Genomic DNA, 19,348 nt, shown 5'->3' with positions numbered 1-19,348 from the left:
AGTTGAGAAGACTCAGGAGACGACTGCTTTGCACAATGCAGAAGCAGTCGTCTACGTAGCGGAGGAAAACCTTTGGCGTTGGGGCGCAGTCAGCGAGGGCTTTCTGTTCAATAACCTCCATGACGAAGTTGGCAGTAGTAACGGAAATGGAAGCACCCATGGCAGTTCCGTTGATCTGCCTGTAAAACTGTTTGCCGTAAGTGAAGTAGGTGCTGCTCAAGCAAAACTCCAAAAGCTCGCAAATATCCTGTACCTCCAAAGGGGTGCTCAGCGAGCGTGTCGTCGGCCAGCAGGACATCTCTGCACGTTACTACGGCCAAGAGCGACTTAACGTCAAATGACGCCATAACGTCGTCTTCATCGAGGGAAATGTCGGGCACTTTCTCCACGAAGGCTGAAGAATTCGAAATGTGCGTTGCTGTCTTGCCGGCGAGCGGGCCCAACACTTGGTGCAGGTAACCTGATAACCGGTGCAGTGGTGACCTTGTGAAGTCGATAATGGGCCGTAGTGGGATGCCTGGCTTCTGAACTTTCGGTAATCCGTATATTGCAGGAGCAGACCCGTTAGTACACAAGAGGCGATGGTAAGTTGCTTTTGCTGTGGTGGTACAAATGTAAAAAAACCTTGGAGAGGAGCTTTTGCAGTTTTGTTTGCAGGTTTGCCGCGTTGTCTTTTTGGATCGCGACGTAAGTATCCTTGTCTGAGAGCAAATCCTTAATTTTCTCATTGTACTCACTTCTATTGAGCAACACGATGGCATTTCCCTTATCTGCAGGAAGGATGGCAATGGAGGCATTGTTTAGGAGGCCCTCGATGGCTTGCTTCTCAGCTGGTGAAAATCGGGCGTGAGGGTTGCGCGTCCGCCACTTTGACAGAACACCAATGGCGCGAGTGCGAGCTTCTTCTCTTACATCGAAAGGAAGTTGAATGACGGGACGTTCCACGGCATAGATTACTCTCGCCGGGTTGGGTGAGGCGCCTCGCCAGGTTGGGTGAGGTTCAAGCCCTTGCGCAGAATGGCAGCTTCAGATTCAGTAGGCTTGTAGGAGGATAAGTTGAGGATGACTTCCTTGGTTTGGGTGGGTTCCTTCGGCCTAAGAGCGTCGAGCTTACTTTCTTGCAACTTCGTGCACTGGCGGTCTCAGCATCGCCATGAAATTTGCATGAAACTGTACGTCCGGGAAGTCCTGAAGAATGGCGTGTTCTAGCGTGTTCTGAGTAGCTTCGTCATCTTCAGCCCCAAGCTCGTCCTCTTTTTCCTGAATGCAGTGCAGTGCAATAATACTTTCGTGCGGCAGTAATGGATGTTACTAGTTGCATTTTGAAAGACGTAATTGTAATTATGCTCGGTTACCTTCTTTTCTGTAATATGCACAAGCTTGGACTAAACCCATGCTGAACATTGCTAAAATATAATTAGACACCAGAAATTCCATTTTGTGTTTGATGACTATGTGTTCCGCCATCTGCAACGGCGAAGTGTCAAATAATAAGTTTGCGATTTAATATTCATGCATGTCTTATCACCTATTTTATACAATGTAATTATTCTAGCCAGCTTCCAACAGTAAGGAACGATGGCTGGAGTTGCTAAATGCGTTTTCATTATGATAACAACATGCCGCGATGTCTATTGGGAATAGCAAAAAAAAGGAGTTGGAAATGCCAGCGACGACACTAGATTTACTGTGTGCCCAAAATAAGAACCAAAGTAGATAAACCATTATTACTTACTCTTACAATGGAAGTTGACCATGTCTATAACAATCACACCAAGGAGTCACGTGAGAGTCATTAGCGTAGAACGACTCAGAATACTAATTAAATTCATGAGAAATACCCAGCGGAATATTTACGCTCACAACAATTACTATAAACGATGATCATGAATCAGTAACAGGTCAGGTAAGAGTGGGTGCCAAAGCCACGGAGGCTTACCTTTTAAGTAATCCCTACAATTAGAAGCAGAAAAAATATTTCCCAAGATTTACCTTAAAGCACTTGCTCGGCAAACATAACTACAGCGACGCCTTCGTGTACGTTACTGCGTTTTCAACGTCTCAGTCTTCTTGCTCAGCGACCCAACTGCAAAAGTTCCCTGTTCGAAGGAAAAATTACGGAGTGGTTGTGCGGCTTCGCTTCTCTACCTGCTGTTTTTCTAATTTATGTGCCTTACGCTGCTTGTCCTCTCTCGCACTGAACTTCTGAGCGTCGGACATAATTACAGAAACACGTGCAATGCCCCCGGGGCCGCACCCTATCAAGTCTCCTAATATTCAGCCTGGTATTACGCCACACCAACAACTGTCGATGCAAGCGGTGTTTACCAACTTCGAGATAACCTCCGACGCAGCAGGATTGCAGGCTGGTACAGCCGCAAGCCACAACTATACTCCGGCCTCTGTGAACTTCTGGCTTCCACCCGGCCAAGGTTCTCCCACTGAGACCTTCTACTGCTTCGACGCCACTCTGCCTGGAGGTCAGGACAATTTTTTGATATGTTAGAAGCCTCTGCTACTGTTACCTATATGGACCCTACCGCGAATTCTTCCGACGGCTCTGAAAAACACATTGAAATACCGCCTCCCCCCCCCCCCCCCCCATACGCTGCCGCGGATCGAAAAGGTCGCTCCTGCCAGTGAACTCTCTGCCATTTGAATACACACCTAAACAAAACTTAATCCTCATCTATAATCAAAAAGTCCTGAGCAAGTTATCACACGCTTCAATCCACTCGCATTGAAGACAGCCTTTTAAGAAGTAGGTCCAGATGGAGTACTGCAAGTACAAACTAATGGGCATTTGAACCTCCTGGCTGTCAATGCACGCAATGCAAAATCTTCTGAACACCTTCAGAAAATCTCATGTTTAGCTGAAGCACCAATTCAATCCTACGATCCATGGCCCAGCAATTGTGCAGCTCGCGTCATCAAGGGAGTTCCTGTGGACCCTGATCAAGCGGATATATTTACGGCTATTCTTTAAAGGGCTCCTGCCAAGTCAGTACGGCGACTGGGAGCGTTAGAAAACATCTGTATTGTGTTTGGCACAGAAAGTGCTCCTCAGTACGGCATATTTGGGCTACACACGTTACCGAGTGTCCGAGAACATTGACGCTCCGCGACAGTTTCCGAAGTGCCAGCGTTTTGGGCACACTGCTGATGCCTGCAGGTTACAAGCACGATCTATCTGTTTGTTGAAATGAAGAATTGCAAAAAAACCCCTGAATTTACGTCTCTTCACTGCGCTATTTTGCGTGAATAAAAACAGATACACAACTACAGCATGAAAAATAACGTTGGGTACCAATCGGCAAAGCTGCAGTACACCAGCCACAGGAAACTCGAGGCCAGTGGCCAAAGACGCCTGCAGCCAGCAAAAGTACACCCACAAAGGCAGTGATAACTTCCTCCAATCCCTCACTAATTGAAGATAGCATTGAGTTCCCGTCTCCACCGACTTGCTTACCAGCTCGAACTCTTCCTGTGCGAGCAGCTATGTAGAGCACTGCTTGGCCCGACGAAAAAAGCATGGGTCTCAACGTCCTCGGGTCGACCACGTGAGTGCAGTACTCTACAAGACTACTCATTGCTATGTGTGATTATCTACGCTGCTCGCAGCTCCTCGCCACAATATCCTCTATGGTGGCTAGGGCCATCTTCACACTGCTTTACTTTATTTCTCATGTTTTGGCGAAATGACGTAAACGCCCAACTATACCCAGCCGGACGAACGTTCAAACAAGGCAACTATATTTAAATGGCGTGCCGGCAGCCTCCGCTATCGTCTCTCCAACTTTAGAGAATTTGTATACAAGCACCGCTTTTCGGTGATCGCCATTTCAGAGTCCCGAGTGCGCACCAGCGTTCGCCTTTCTAGATATACCACCACACTTTCACCGACAAGAACGGATACCAGCAGTTTTCTTGGCCGTTCGCTATTATTTACCTTTCCATCTCATGCCATACCAGCCTATGCATCCAATAAGTATGCTGCAATGACAGCGACGTGGACAATTTGACCTTCACGGTTATTGCGGCATACATACCACCTCCGGCTACATTTGATGTGTATAGGTTGCAAGACATAATAGATGGAACGCCTTGACGGCACATTACAACTCGGGACTTCAACGCGCATCACCCTGCCTGTTGCATTAGGAGGTCTTGAGTTCACGGTCGACGCCTTTTTGATATAGCACATCATAATAACTTAGTAATTCTTAACTACGGGCAGCTAACCTTCTACACGAAAGAGCAATCCAGCGCACTCAACGTCATCATGATCTCCTGGCACGCCATGTCTACGGCGGCTTGGTTCACTGAGATCGAAATTCATGGCAGTGACCACGTACCTACCTATATCTATTTGGGCTGTCCTACTCGGTACACACAATGAAGGGCGGTTCATTGCACTGAGACGTATACAACGCTTCTAGATAGGATTCAGACCTATCTCGATTGACGTACGAGAAGTTAGTTGGTGTGCTAAATCGAGCAAAGTAAAGCAGCAATAAACAACTGAAACCACCTTGAACTCATTCAACAGCCGACATTGAGTATGATAGGCTCCGAGCAATGCGATGCCGATCTGAGAGACGTGCTCGTAGGACATTGTCTGTGAACGACATTGGCGACGCCAGTCAAATGAAGACATATTCAACGTCACCTGGACAAGCTGGACGACAGGCAATGGCGGGCCTTCTGTTACAAACCTTATCCCATAAATCCGCTGTCGGGAATATGGAGCATTGTGCGTGGCTTGAAAACTCCGTCGACTCAACAGCATCTCTTCAGTTCCGTTGCACTAAGCCATAACAGCAACGAGTTGGACGTGGTGGATACTATCTGCTCTAAGGTTACTGCTGCAGCGGCGCTCGCAACTTTAGACAAGAGCAGCTCAGGATGTTTTAGCGACAGTAAGCACTACTGCAGCAGACGAACCTTTTTCGATCATGGAACTGCATGGCGCGTTGACGTTGGTGAAAAAGGTGACATCTATTGGTGCTGACTGCGTCAGTTACGCTGATTTATCACGTTCAGGCAATGAGGCGACGATGTGCCTTCTTACCATCTTTAATGCCAGCTGGGAGAGTGGCCGCCTTGAACCTTGGTGGAAACGAGCTCTTCTTATCCCTGTCCTCAAGCCTGGCAAGTCTCCAAATCTCCAACAGGCATAAACTCCTATCGTCTGATAGCCCTTCTCAATTGCATCGCAATGCTTGTGAAGAAAATGGTAATAACGAACCTGGACTGGTTGCTGATTAACATGGGCGTCTACATTCCGCAAATGCCAGGGTTCAGAAAAGGCCGCAGCAGCATAGACAACGCGATTAGCCTTGCTAACTGCGTAAAACTCTAGAAAGCTGCATGCAACATCTCCATCGGCGTATTTCGCGACACCAAGAGAGCGTTCGATGACGTCACTTACGAGGATATTTTTACACTCTGGAGTGCATTCGAGTTGGTGCTCGTCTGTACCCCTGGATCTCGGACTACCTCACTGATCGGTCACTCTACATGTCCACAGAAGAAGGTGCCACAACTTCGCACAAAGTGCACCGACGAATTGTCCAGGGCAGCATTTTAAGTGCGACCTTATTTAACATCTCTCTTATAAATGCGAAAGCATTATACACTCAATTACGCGAAATTCTATCCGCGTCGGAGTGAACAAGAGGTGGTAACAAAAATGGCCGACGCCCCAAACATTAACACACGTATAAAAAATGTCGGCCGAGACACGACTGCTTACGTGTGGGAATGCGACAGCATGACCGGTATGACGCAAAGCTATTTCAATCTGTTGTATTTCAAATCGGCCATTACCCTCCTTGATAGGTCAAAATGGCTTGGGCTCTGCCAATATGGACGTGGCGCCCTCCCGCATGGCCTAGACTTGAACCATTCTCACCTTTCACATAGAGCTAATGGCCGGAACGACAACAGATTGGAATAGATTGACGTTATACCGGCCCATTATTGTGTCCCTTTGGTGAAATGTTAATATTTTTTCTCACTCATCCTTTGTCCGCGCAAGCTCTCGTCTGCGTTCTAACTGCGCCTCGCAAAGGCCAAATGAAAACGCGCCAAGCGTCGTAACGTACTCGTAGGACCGCTCGGCGGCCATTGGACACTCATGCTTTTTATTTGATACACTCATGACGTGTCGCCACCTCCTCCCAATTGGCTGCGCCGTCACTGCCCAACGACACGCGCACTAGGCAGCCAGATGGCGGCGACGCGACGTGTGCAATGACGCTCGCACTAGGCCCACCTTTAGTGAACTCGAACAATGGAGCAAACGTGCTCGCGTCGCACTCCGGAGGTCAGGGTTTGATTCCCACCAAGACCGAAACTTGCCAAATTTTATTTTCAAGCGTAATAAGTGACTTTGCATACAGGATCCTGCCTGAGCGGTTCGACGTCGATGCGAGCATTTTTTCCTGTTTTTTATTGTTTGCGGTACTTGAGCACCATATTGTACCAGTACCATACGACTACGATGGATTTTCGCGTAATGGAGCATATAATGCCTTCGAAATAATATGCTCGAATTGGCGTCACATTTTTCCCGGAGGTTCATGTAAATAAAGTAAATTAATGGCTTTGAAAAGATAATTTGGTACATTTCGGTCTGGGTAGGGATCAAGTGCTGGCTTCCGGGGTGCGAGACGAGCACACATCCCCGACGCCATGGCGGCTCCACGGTTCTAGTTGAGTAAAGGTGTGCCTAGGGTGTGCATCGTTGCACACGTCACGTCACAGCCAACTGGCTGACTAAACCTGTGGTATAGTGCATACGTCTCTGGGCACGTGATGACGTAGCCAATGGGGAGGAGGTGGCGCCACGTCATGAGTGTATAAAATCAGCGCGTTCATGGCGTTCCGACGTCTACAAACGGTATAACGCTTTCGCATTCCCACATGTTAGCAAGCTTATGTGTCTCCGCCGAACTTTAGGACTGGAGAAGCACATTCCCACGTCGGCTGAATTCTCTTTACCTGCAGATGACTATAAGGAGCTGTGATCGCACCAGCCATGTCCTACGAGCAAGATTGCAGAAAGCTATGAATTCCAATGAAAAATGTTTATTCGCTCGCGGTCTAACAATGTCATCAGAAGGAAGGAGGGAAAACATTTATTAGGTCCTGCAAGTTGTGAGTTGCCTCACAAAGTGGGCTGCTCCCACGTTGGGACCGGCAGGCAGAGCCTTTTGGCCGCGTCGTGGGCTTGTTGGACCGCCCATGGTTGCTCGGTCAGGTCCGGGCTGTGAATCGCGGCCTTTAGCCTGTCTCGATCCTTGGCTAAATTTTCGTTGGTTATGTTCCACGACCAGAGCATATTGTCACGAGCCTCGAGAAGTAGTCCTGAAGGTTTAATAAACGTAGAGCAGCTGGCTCTTGGAAGACGCGACCATCGGGGCTGGCTCGAGGAGAGAAGGCGCGCGATCTTCTTTCTTCTCTTGGGCTCGACCCACTTTTGCCCTCGACCCACTACCTACAGGTGGCAATATCCCCCCTTCCGAACAAAAGCATCGCCTCGACGCTAAAAAAAAAATAGGCGTAGAAGACAAAGAATAGGAAGGCAGGCAAAGCGTAAGTACACAAAAAAAAATGCATCCGTCACGCCGGCACAGTCAATGAACGAAGAAGCAAGCTCCCAAAGATAAATGAAAAGTAGAAACAAAGAAGGGAATGAGAAAAAAAAATGAAAACAAAAAAAAAATTACGGACGCGCAATGTACGGCTTCATGCGCACAACATGAACTATGTCTGAGGTCGGTTGTCTTTGTGTCCTACTCCGTGTCTGCGATGTTGTGTCCGGAACAACTTCGTAGTTTACGTAACTGACGCGGCGGAGTACTTTATACGGACCGAAATACCGGATCAGAAGCGTTTCACAGAGGCCACGACGGCGAACGGAGGTCCACACCCAAACTTGGTCACCGGGGTTGTAGGACACGTCCCTGTGGCGGATGTTGTAGCGTCGTGCGTCTGCCTGCTGCTGCTGGCCGATATGCAGCCGCGCGAGCTGCCGAGCTTCCTCAGCACGCTCTGCAAATTCCTCGGCGTCAGTTGTCAATAGGTCAGCGTCTTGACACGGCAGCATAGCGTCCAGCATCGTCTGGACTTCGCGACCGTAGAGAAGGCGAAAGGGCGTGAAGCGCGTCGTCTCTTGCACGGCGGTGTTATATGCGAAGGTCACGTAAGGCAAGATCCGATCCCATGTCTTGTGTTGAACGTCGATGTACATTGCGAGCATGTCTGTGACAGTCTTATTCAGTCACTCGGTAAGTCCGTTGGTCTGCGGATGGTACGCGGTCGTCTTGCGATGCCTGGTGTTGCTCAATTCAAAAACTTCGTCCATAAGCTGCGCTGTGAATTCTGTCCCTCTGTCTGTTATTACAGTGGAGGGAGCACCGTGACGCAAGACGATGTGGCGCATGAAGAACTGCGCTACCTCTGAGGCCGTGGCTCGTGGGATCGCCTGCGTCTCAGCATAGCGTGTTAAATAATCAGTCGCGACGATCACCCATTTGTTACCGTCGGCCGAGAGAGGAAACGGTCCGAGAATGTCCATGCCGACTTGGTCGAAAGGCGTGTGAGGTGCTTCAATTGGCTGAAGTAAGCCAGTCGGTTTAACGGATGGTGTCTTGCGGCGCTGGCATTCACGGCAGCCTGTAACGTACTGTTTGACCCTTGCCGAAAGCCCGGGCCAATAGTACATTTCTCTTACTCTAGCGAGTGTTCGTGAAAAGCCTAAATGACCAGATGTCGGTTCGTTATGGCAAGCGAAGAGGATGTCGTCGCGCATGTCCCTTGGAACCACCAGGAGGTAAGCACGGCTGGTCGAACGAGCATTCTTCTTATAAAGCACGTTGTCTCGCAGACAGAAGGACGTCAGCGAGCGGGACAGATGGCTTGGTATGGTTGTGTCGCGGCCCTCTAAATGATCGATGATCGGTCTAATCTCAGCGTCGTCACGCTGCCGTCTGCTCAAGTCCGACGAACTAATGGCGCCCAGGAAGCCGTCATCATCCTCTGTTTCCTGACTGGCAGGATCAATGGGTGCGCGGGACAGCGTGTCAGCGTCTTCATGCTTACGGCCAGACTTATAAACGATGATGTCAAATTCCTGTAGCCGCAAGCTCCACCGTGCCAGTCGTCCTGAAGGGTCGCGCATGCTTGCCAACCAACAGAGGGCATGGTGGTCCGTCACTACTTTGAAGGGACGACCATAGAGATAGAGGCGAAACTTGATGATCGCCCACACTACCGCGAGGCACTCGTTCTCCGTAGTCGAATAATTCGCCTCGGCACGGGACAGGGAGCGGCTGGCATACGCTATAACTCTTTCCACTCCATTTTGAAGCTGGACGAGCACTGCGCCAAGGCCAATGCTGCTGGCGTCGGTATGCACTTCCGTATCAGCATCATCGTCAAAATGTGCAAGAACGGGTGCTGACTGCAGGCGCTGTCGTAATTCAGCAAAAGCCGCCTGTTGCTCATTATGCCACACAAATGGCGTATCGTCCCTCGTAAGGCGTGTCAGGGGTTCCGCTATCTTCGAAAAGCCTTTAATAAACCGGCTATAGTAGGCGCACAAACCCAGGAAGCGCCAGACGGCCTTCTTATCGGCAGGAGCTGGAAACGCGGCCACAGCGGCAAGCTTGTCGGGATCGGGTCGGACCCCTTTGGCGCTTACTACATGCCCGAGGAACTTGAGCTCTTTGTAACCAAAGTGGCACTTTTCGGTCTTAAGTGTGAGATCTGCCGATCGGATGGCTTCTAGCACACTCCGTAGGCGGTGAAGATGCTGCTCGAACGTTTCAGAGAAGATGACCACATCATTCAGGTACACAAGACAGGCCTGCCACTTCAGTCCAGTAAGGACAGTGTCCATCATTCACTGGAAAGTAGCCGGGGCTGAACACAAGCCAAAAGGAAGCACTCGAAATTCATATAGCCCATCTGGAGTCACAAAGGCTGTTTTCTCGCGGTCGCGTTCGTGTACCTCGATTTGCCAGTACCCGCTTTTTAACTCGAGAGAAGAAAAATAGTGGGCAAGCCGTAGTCTATCTAACGAGTCGTCGATACGCGGCAGCTGGTACACGTCCTTTTTAGTCACGTTGTTGAGCTTGCGGTAGTCGACACAGAAGCGTAGCGTTCCGTCTTTCTTTTTGACAAGAACGACCGGAGACGACCACGGGCTGTTGGAAGGTTCGATGACGCCATCGTCAAGCATCTCCCGGACTTGCGTACGTATGGCTTCGCGTTCTTTTGCCGACACGCGGTAAGGCTGCTGGTGTATCGGGCGTGCGTCGTCGTACGTGATGATCCTGTGTTTAGTGATGGAAGTCTGGCGTACCTTGGAAGAATGTCCGAAGAAGGTCCTGAATTCAAGCAAGAGCTTGCGCAGTGCTGTCTGGCTATCGGTGGACAGTTCAGAATTGATGTCGAGAGGGCCCAGAGACGTGTCTGCTGTCTCCACTACTTCTGACGTGAAGCAGTTGTTAACGTTTGCTACTGCGTCAGCAAACGCTAACGAAGTGCCGCGGAACAAGTGTTGGTGCTCGTAGCTAAAGTTGGTAACAAGCAATTGCGAATGACCAGCACGAATCTGTATAACACTTCGGGGCACACAAACACCTTGCTTCAGTGGGTGTTCCAAGTTACTTTCGGCCACCGCTTCGCCATCGCGTAAGCCACAGCATGTAACGTCGACGAGGACACTGGCTCGTGGAGGAAGCGTTACACTGTCTGCCGAAACACGAAGTACGTCGTCGCGCCGTTGGCCGTCTCGCACGTCGATTGCTCGTGCGGCAGAGAAAGTGATACGACGCTCTTGCAGATCGATAATCGCGCCGTACTCCTGCAGGAAGTCAACCCCAAGAATAACGTCGCGGGAGCATTCGCGTAAGACAAGGCAGCTCGCAACGAATGTAGATCCTTGAATCTCAACTCTAGTCGTGCAGGCGCCCAGCGGAGTAACGACGTGGCCGCCAGCCGTCCGAATCTGCGAGTTATGCCAGGGCGTGATCACTTTCTTCAGCTGCGTTGCTATTTTCCTGCTTAGTATTGTGTAGTCTGCGCCGGTGTCCACTTAAGCACTCACGGCATAACCGTCAATAGTCACTGGTATATCGAGCGAAAGCCGGTCGTCTGGTTCAGCTGCAGGTGATGGCGGATCGGTATGTTTCCGTAACTGCGTCCGTCGGAGGTCTTCAGCGCTTCGACCGTCAGCGACCTCGCCCCCAAAGATCGCCTCAGTTAGTTTTTCCGGCGGGGACTGGTCGACCGCTCGGGAGAATAGCGCTGGGGCGGAGGTGAAAATCGTCTGGGAGACGGCGATCGCGACTGCCGCCTGGCAGGCGGTGGAAAGCGCTGCTGAGAGAGGTAGTCCACAATGTCCCGTGGTCGCTGGCCGTATCGGGATGGCGGCGAGTATGCGGAAAAGCCGCGAATCCCAAGGCGCCGGTATGGGCACTGGCGGTACAGGTGGTCAGCTTCACCGCAGTGGAAGCACAGAGGCCGATGATCGGGTGTGCGCAAACATCCGACTTCCGAGGGGGCGGGCGTCTGTCGTCGACGTAGTGAACCGCTTGCTCCGAATGGTGGGCAAATGGAGCGGCATGAACAACCGGTGGCGGTGTATACCCAGCGTCGTAGTACGACATCGGCTGCGCCGACTGAATTGACACCGTAGGAGGAGCACGAACGAACAGCGGCGGAGAGGGAGCAGGGCGCTTTAGGGCTTCCGCGCAGGTCGCACGCGGATATCCAGGAGGTACTGTCGCAGCGTTAGCAGGAGGCAAGGTGTCACGGAGCGCCTGGTGCACTTCGTCCTTGGTAATGCTCGCTATGGAGCTTACCGTAGGGTGCGGTGTTACGGCGGCCTTTTGCAACTCTTCACGCACGACAGAGCGGATGAGTTCTCGCAGACAGTCACCGTTGCTTCCTATGGCCGTGAAAATGTCAGCAGCAGACATGATGTTCGCTTGCCGCTCATACATGTTCGAGCGATGCAGAAGCATCTTTTCCATAGTCACGGCCTCGGACAAGAACTCCGCGACCGTCTTCGGAGGGCTCCGTACGAGGCCATCGAAGAGTTGCTCCTTGACCCAGCGCATCAGATGACGTAACTTCTTCTCCTCCGTCATTCTTGGATCCGCCCGTCGGAAGAGGCGCGTCATGTCTTCGACGTAAGTGGTCACAGTTTCGTTTGGCAACTGGACCCGGGCCTGAATCGCACGTTCCGCTCGTTCGTGGCGATCAGCACTGGTGTATGTCTCCAAAAGCTGACGACAAAACTCACGCCACGACGTCAGTTGCCCCTCGCGGTTCTGAAACCACGTACGCGCGCCATCCTCCAGGTAGAAGTAGACGTGTCGGAGTTTTTCCGTGTCGTTCCATTCGTTCACGGAGGCCACGCGCTCGTATTCGACCATCCAGTCTTCGACGTCTTCGAACACTGTGCCATGAAACGTCTTCGGGATCCGTGGGCTCTCAAGTGTGTAACGGTTCGACATCGTGCTTCCCGTACTGGTTGGGGCGGTTTGAAGAGAAGCGCTGGTCATACCGGTTGATGTGGTGGGAACTGTAGCGTTGACGACTTCTGGAGACAGTCCCCTGATCCTGCGGCTGGCCCGATTCGCGGGAGTGTCGACAGGCACTGGATTCGTAGCGCGGATCCTTGGAGGGGTCTGCAACATCCGTGAAGACGCTTACCCAGCACCTCCACCAGTTTGTCACGAGCCTCGAGAAGTAGTCCTGAAGTTTTAACAAACGTAGAGCAGCTGGCTCGTGGAAGACGCGACCGTCGGGGCTGGCTCGAGCAGAGAAGGCGCGCGATCTTCTTTCTTCTCTTGGGCTCGACCCACTTTTGCCCTCGACCCACTACCTACAGGTGGCAAGATGTTCTAAGTCAAGTGGTGCATTGCAGCCTGCAAACTGTGTGTTAGGATATTCGTCTGCCATGTAGAAATGTAGTCTTCTTGGTGTGGGATAAGTGTTTGTTTGTAGTAGTCGTAAAGTAAGTGCCTGTGGCCTTTTTAATGTGGGGTGTGGAGTGCTACATTCTCTTCGGCTGAGATAGAATTGTTTCGTGAGCTCGTTGTATGTAGAGGGGGCATCTCTGCTCTCTAGGAGATGATTTGTAGCCTCGAGGGTGGCGTCGCGGAGGGTCAGTTCTCGCGCGCTCTTATGAGCCATCTCGTTGAGATTCGGGGGGGGGGGGGAGGCCTTCTCTATATTGCCTAGATGTGCTGGGAACCAGCATAAGGAGTGATAATAGATCTTGCTCTTTTTGATGATGTGTAATGCCTGTTGTGATATTGTACCTTTCTGAAAAGCTCGGACTGCACTTCGTGAGTCGCTATAAATATATGGTCTACTTCTATCAGTTAGTGCTAGAGCGATCGCTACTTGCTCCGCGACCTCTGCTTTGTCAGTGTTGACCGTGGCTGTGTTTATGGTTTTGCCTTTGTTGTCTACTAGCGCAACAGTGAAAGCTTTTCTGTCCACATGTGGGGCGGCGTCTACGAAGCAAACTCTTTGGTTTTCTTTGCAAATGGTCCGGAGTAGGCAGGCTTCTCTGGCTAGTCTTCTCTCTACATTGTTTTCAGAGTTCATGTGGCGGGGAAATGGTCTGACTTCATATTGTTTGAGAATGTCGAGTGGTATTTCTACATATAGGGAGTTGAACATTGCTGCGTCAAAGTCTATTTCTTGGAGTAAGGCTCGACCCGATTTGGTGTTTGATAGTCTTGCGATTTGAGTTCTTTCTAGTGCTTCTGCAATCTCCTCTAGGTTGTTATGTACGCCAAGTTGCATTAGGCGTTCCGTGCTTGTGCAGTTAGGGATACCTAGCGCTTGTTTGGCTATCTTCCTGAGCTGGACATTTAGCTTTTCTTTCTCCGAGGCTTTCCATTTGTGCATTGCCGCTACGTATGTGAAGTGGCTGTTTTCCATGAGACCCGTCGTCTGTTGGCCACTCTTTTGATCAGTCTCATAGCGTTGTCTCTCTTGTTGATTAGCCTGTTCATCGCCTTAGTGTTGGCTCCGTTTGCTTCGATTACCATGCCAAGAACTCTGATTGATTCCACTATCGGAATTGTGCCGCCATTTCTAGTGTGAATATTGATGTTACGGTCCTTAGCGTAGAACCATCCTTTTGGCTTGGGTCCGGGCCTAGTTGGGGTGTATAGGAGTAGTTCTGATGTTGATGGGGAGCATCTCAGGCCTGTTGGTTCCAGATATTCTTCAATTGCATTGATGATATCCTGTAAAGTCGTTTCAATAAAGCCGTCGCTACCACCGATGCACCATATTGTGATATCATCTGCGTACATTGTGTACTTGATGCCTTCCATAGTGCTGAATTTTCTGCCTAGTCCTACCAGGGCTAGGTTGAAAAAGGTAGGTGAAATGACGGCTCCTTGTGGTGTGCCCTTGTTACCTAGGGTGAGCATTTGCGACGTCAGCTCTCCTATCTTGAGCGTTGCTGTTCCGTTGTTTAAGAAAGAGCTGACATATGCATGGAATCTAGGACCGAGATTGAGGTCCGAGGTAGTCTCTGGTATAAACTCATGTGATAAGTTATCGAATGCTTTTTCGAGGTCGAGTCCTAGGATGGCTTTTAGGTCTCTGGAGTTGTCGATGATCTGATGTTTGATGAGTTTCATTGCGTCTTGTGTCGATAGCCCCGCTCTGAAGCCGATCATGGTATGTGGGTATATTTCATTGTCTTCTAGGTATTTGGAGAGGCGATTAAGGATAACATGTTCTGCACCTTTGCCGACGCATGATGTGAGCGAGATTGGTCTTAGGTTACCTGTGCTGGGAATTTTGCCGGGTTTTGGTATTAAGACTGTTAGGGCCGTTTTCCATGTGGGGAGGAAGGACGCCCTGCCTCCAGACTGTGTTGATTTCCTCGGTAAGGAACTTGATTGAGTCCGGTTCTAGATTCTTGGGGATCTTATTGGTAATACCATCCCGGCCTGAGGCTGATTTGCTGTTGAGCTTTTGTGGTGTGGTTCGCAACTCTTCGACCTTGAACTCTTGGTCTAGTATTGGATTTTTTGTTCCGATGTAGCCAGGATATTTGTTGATGTTGCCAGTGTTAGCTAAAGATAAGTATTTGTTCACCAGTTCGTTGATAAGGTCATCAAAAAAGCGTGCCGCAATTCCTTTCACTAGGCGTGTTGTCTCCCGCTACACGTTAAGGTTGCGCAATCTCCCATTCGGTATGTGTCAGTGCGAATGCTGCTGCTACTCGATCGTCAAAGAGACAGTCTTTGAAAGCGGCACTACACCTGCAACGGAACTCTAGCTTGGCACCGCGGCACATTCTCAACCCATGGCAAAGCAGCACCTACGCGTTACGCGCACGAGGTTTAAGGACACTTTGTAAATATATTACAGCATGTGTGTGTGTGTGTGTGTGACTTTATGTGCTGTTACTGTTCTTCACTTCATATATAACAATCAACACCCGCCACCTTGAGTAGCTCGAACACATCTTTAAAACTTGTATTTCCGCCGAAAGAAACACGTGAATTTATATCTTTCTGAAATTGTCAAACTTATAAACCGCTGTATTGGGCTTTTAAGTGCCAAAACCACGACTTCATTACGAGGCGCACGCAGTAGTGGGGGTCTACGGATTATTCTGACCACCAGGGGATCCTTAACGTGCCCGCAATACTCGGGACCCATGCGTTTTTGCATTTCGCCACTATTGAAATGCGGCCGCCGCGGCCGGGATTTGATTCCTCGACATTGTGATTAGCAGCGCGACACCATAGCCGCTAAGTCACCGCGGCGGGTAAGCAATATCACCATGTGTGAAAACTTAACATAACCATACTGGATAATATCTGAAGAATAAATATGTCATTATAGTGGTTAAACTATCAGCCAAGCTATGAGCACCGGATGACAAGGCGATGCAATATGAACTGCTGCAGTTAGCAGTGCGCAGGTGCGCGCAGCACTGCAACGTTAACCACTGCGTAAAACGACAGCTGTTTCAAGCTCAAAAGAGAGTCACGAGGAGCCAGTTCCTTCCTGCCTTTGACACGAAATGATCGACCGACACGCCTCAGTCACAGCAAGCCACAGCGTTTTTCCGCCGCCCTGCTTTCACTTCAATCTCTGAGCAGACTGGTGCAGCTAAAGAGATCCGTGTCAGACTGCTCAGCGGCATTTTCATTAGTGAGTACGCATTGCTGTTTCATCTGATCGTGCGACGTCAACGCGGACGAGCCACGTGGAAAGTTGAGATCAGCAAGGATATGTTATCTTACTGTAGTTTTTAGGTACCTCGCCTTTCCTGTCACACAAACCTGGAGTGCGGATAACTTTACGCAATTCAGTCGGCTGAACTGCCAATATTCCTTTATCCTCAATCACTCGAGAAGAACCTTGTTATTGAAGAGCCGGTAACCGCCGTTGTGCACATTTCTAAATAAGCGTGGATTGTCAACTGCAAACGGCAGGCTGTTTACATTCCGTCGCTAACTTCGTCTCTCCGCGGGATTCGGGAAAAAAGCTAGAATCACAGTTTTGAACTACGGCTGCATTACCGGCATGTAGAAAGACTTTCTTACGCGACTTCGCTTCTCGTCCCGAAAAATATCTCGTCGTGCACTGCAAGATTTTAAATGACAGTAAATTCCCCTGAGTGAACGAAATGCGTCCCACAAGGTCGGGTCGAACCCGCGACCTCGCGATCAGCAGCGCAATGCCATAGCCACTAAGCTACAGCGGCGGGTGTAAGTTGCGAAACGTTTCTTGTGACACAATCACCACAATTACGTTATTTAAATACGTGTTAAGGCTAACTTTTTTTCCAGTTCAGTGCCCAAAATTTTTCTCTAGAACTTTATGGCTTGAAACACATACCGACAAGTACTATACCCAGATGCCTGCCTTCAACAAAATGAAACTGCCCAGTCTTTGGCAAAAAAGCTGCATTTTCTGTATCGATTTAAATTACTCTGGTTCTTTTTCAGGATACACGCCTTGCGCATGGGAGATACAGCGATGCCAGGTCGTAGGCCCTACCGGCAATTCATCGACGGTGTGCCGAGGTGCCCAGTGGTCGTTCCAGCAGTGTTTCGTAAAAGCCTCTCTTTCCGCGCTTCCAAGGGTGACGTCGTACAGAGCACATACCCTAAAAGTGGGTCCCATTGGATTCAGTACATAACGCAGTTAATCCTCAACGGAGGAAAACCCATCAATTCCTTCGACGAGTTCACCCGCAACCGTCAGTCACTCGGGTATGTGGAGACTGATGGCTGGGAGTCACCTCTACCTATGAGACTGTTCATGACGCACCAGCCACACAGCCGTGAGACTATGAACAAGGAGGCCAAGTACATCTACCTCGCTCGGAACCCATGGGACGTCTGCGTCTCGCAGTTTCGCATGACCACAGACCTCAGTTGCTTCCAGTTCGAGGACGGCACATTCGAAGAGTTCTTCGAACCTTTCATCGAGGGAGACTTGGGGTATGGCAGCTACTTTGACCACGTGGCCTCAGCGTATGCCATCAAAGAAGAACCAAACTTTTTCTTCGTGACTTACGAAGAGCTCAAGAAGGACATTAAAGGCACAGTTTTGAGACTGGCTAGCTTTCTGGGTGAAACATATGAGAGGGCTCTGCTCCAAAACTCGCAAATGCTACAGAATATTCTTGAATTGTCCGAACCAGAACACATGAGGAAAGTCATCCTGATTAATTTCTCAGGAAACACGGTTACAAGCAAGGAAGGCTATGGTGGAGACAGAGCAAAGTACGCGTTGGTAAAAAAGGCCAAAGTGGGAGGCTGGAAAGAATACTTCACTCCTGACCTGCTCGCCCGTTTCGAGAAGAAAATACAGGAAGAAGGGGACAAGGCATCTTTTGTGGAGGTGTGGGCAGACATTCGAAATGAAGCCTTCACGTTATCACGCAGGCCTTCGGAGTACCAAAAATTTTCCGTACCTTAGTCCCTAGTTCTAACCATCTATTTCGAACCGGCCGGATCGGCGCTGGGGAGACACGCGGCGCAACAATCCCTTCGCCGCAACACTCCACGCAGACCAAGCGCAGGGTCGGGAAAAGTGGAGTCCGAGCACCAAAACAGCCGACCCGCCCTCAGAACGGAACTAAGACCAAAAATAAACAAGATATCCTCCATGTGTAAGTTGGTATCGCATCTCCTTCATCAGGGAATCCAGGCCAGAGTCAATCAATGCGTTTCTTTGAAGGGCATCCTTGTAAAGTAAGAGCGACGACTTTACTTCGTGGTGCCGCAGATTTCATCTGGATCTGCAGTTCACTTTCTCATTGAAGCCATGCCGAAAGAAAAATCTAAATACTACCTCCTATTTCCATGACTTTTCTCTAGAATAATTTTAGTGAGAAACTCGATGACTTGGCGCCTGAGTGGAGTCTGATTCCGATTAGATGGGCGCTCATTTGACTTGCGGTGACGTAAACATAATGTCACTCGCGGTTTGTCGCAGCATCGGAGCGGCTACGAAGTCCTGACAGTTCAGTGGCAATTCGATAAGAGCAGGCCTGGAATACCTTCCCTTTAGTGAAAGAAATACCAAAACATTAATATCGATTCCTGTACAGGAATAGCGTTCGTCACTCCGAACGCAGCACTTGGGTGCGAGCGTTATACAGGTAATGGCACAATAAGTGAAGATGTTATGCGTTAGCGTTGGAGAGGCAGAACTCACTACTTGTAGCGCAAATATCGTCTGCATGCTATATAAAATTATAAGTCGTGTGTATCACCTCATCCGTGATGGAAGCCGTCGTTTTATGCTCCACGTGAGACTACCGCAGCGGGGTACGCACGGGGTGGTCATTTTTACATTTTACAGAACTTTTTTTTTCATTTACTGTGACAGTAAGCTTAATTGTAGCCCTTGAGTTGAATTATTCAATGAAGAGGACATTATTTGCACGAGAAATTGAAACACATGATCAATTCATTGACGAAAATTCCTTACTTAACTTTAGCTGGTGTAGCTGCTGTGGCTTAAATTGCAGCTGGTGAATTGGCAAGGTATGTCCACTTAGCATGAATTTGATGGATGACATGGGTTGCGAGATACGCGCCATCAAACTAACGGTAAAATTGCACTGGTGTCTCACTTTCTTTACAGCGGAGCTGTTAGGGCCCATTCACACTTGCGACTAGTTGAGGTCGCGCGACCAAGTTGGTTGCAATGCGACCGAGTCGCAAGTAGTCGCAAATAGTCACTTTTCTCGAAATGCGACCGTTTCGGGCCAGTCGCTCACTGCTCAATTTTTCAATCGCGCGACCGCAGCCGCAGAACAGCT

At 49.7% G+C, this 19,348-nt stretch overlaps 1 protein-coding gene across 1 annotated transcript; it reads left to right on the top strand.

Annotated features, from left to right (window-relative positions):
• The first annotated feature begins 17,049 nt into the window (after positions 1-17,049).
• LOC119444616 (sulfotransferase 2A1) lies at positions 17,050-17,997 on the top strand. The gene has a single exon (XM_037708987.1). It carries the CDS (start codon positions 17,050-17,052, stop codon positions 17,995-17,997), a length of 948 nt encoding a protein of 315 aa, XP_037564915.1.
• Positions 17,998-19,348: the final 1,351 nt, after the last annotated feature.

The sequence above is a fragment of the Dermacentor silvarum genome, chromosome 3, assembly GCF_013339745.2.
Source record: "Dermacentor silvarum isolate Dsil-2018 chromosome 3, BIME_Dsil_1.4, whole genome shotgun sequence".
Taxonomy (NCBI): Eukaryota; Metazoa; Arthropoda; class Arachnida; order Ixodida; family Ixodidae; genus Dermacentor; species Dermacentor silvarum.
This window is presented reverse-complemented; position numbering and strand designations above follow the sequence as displayed.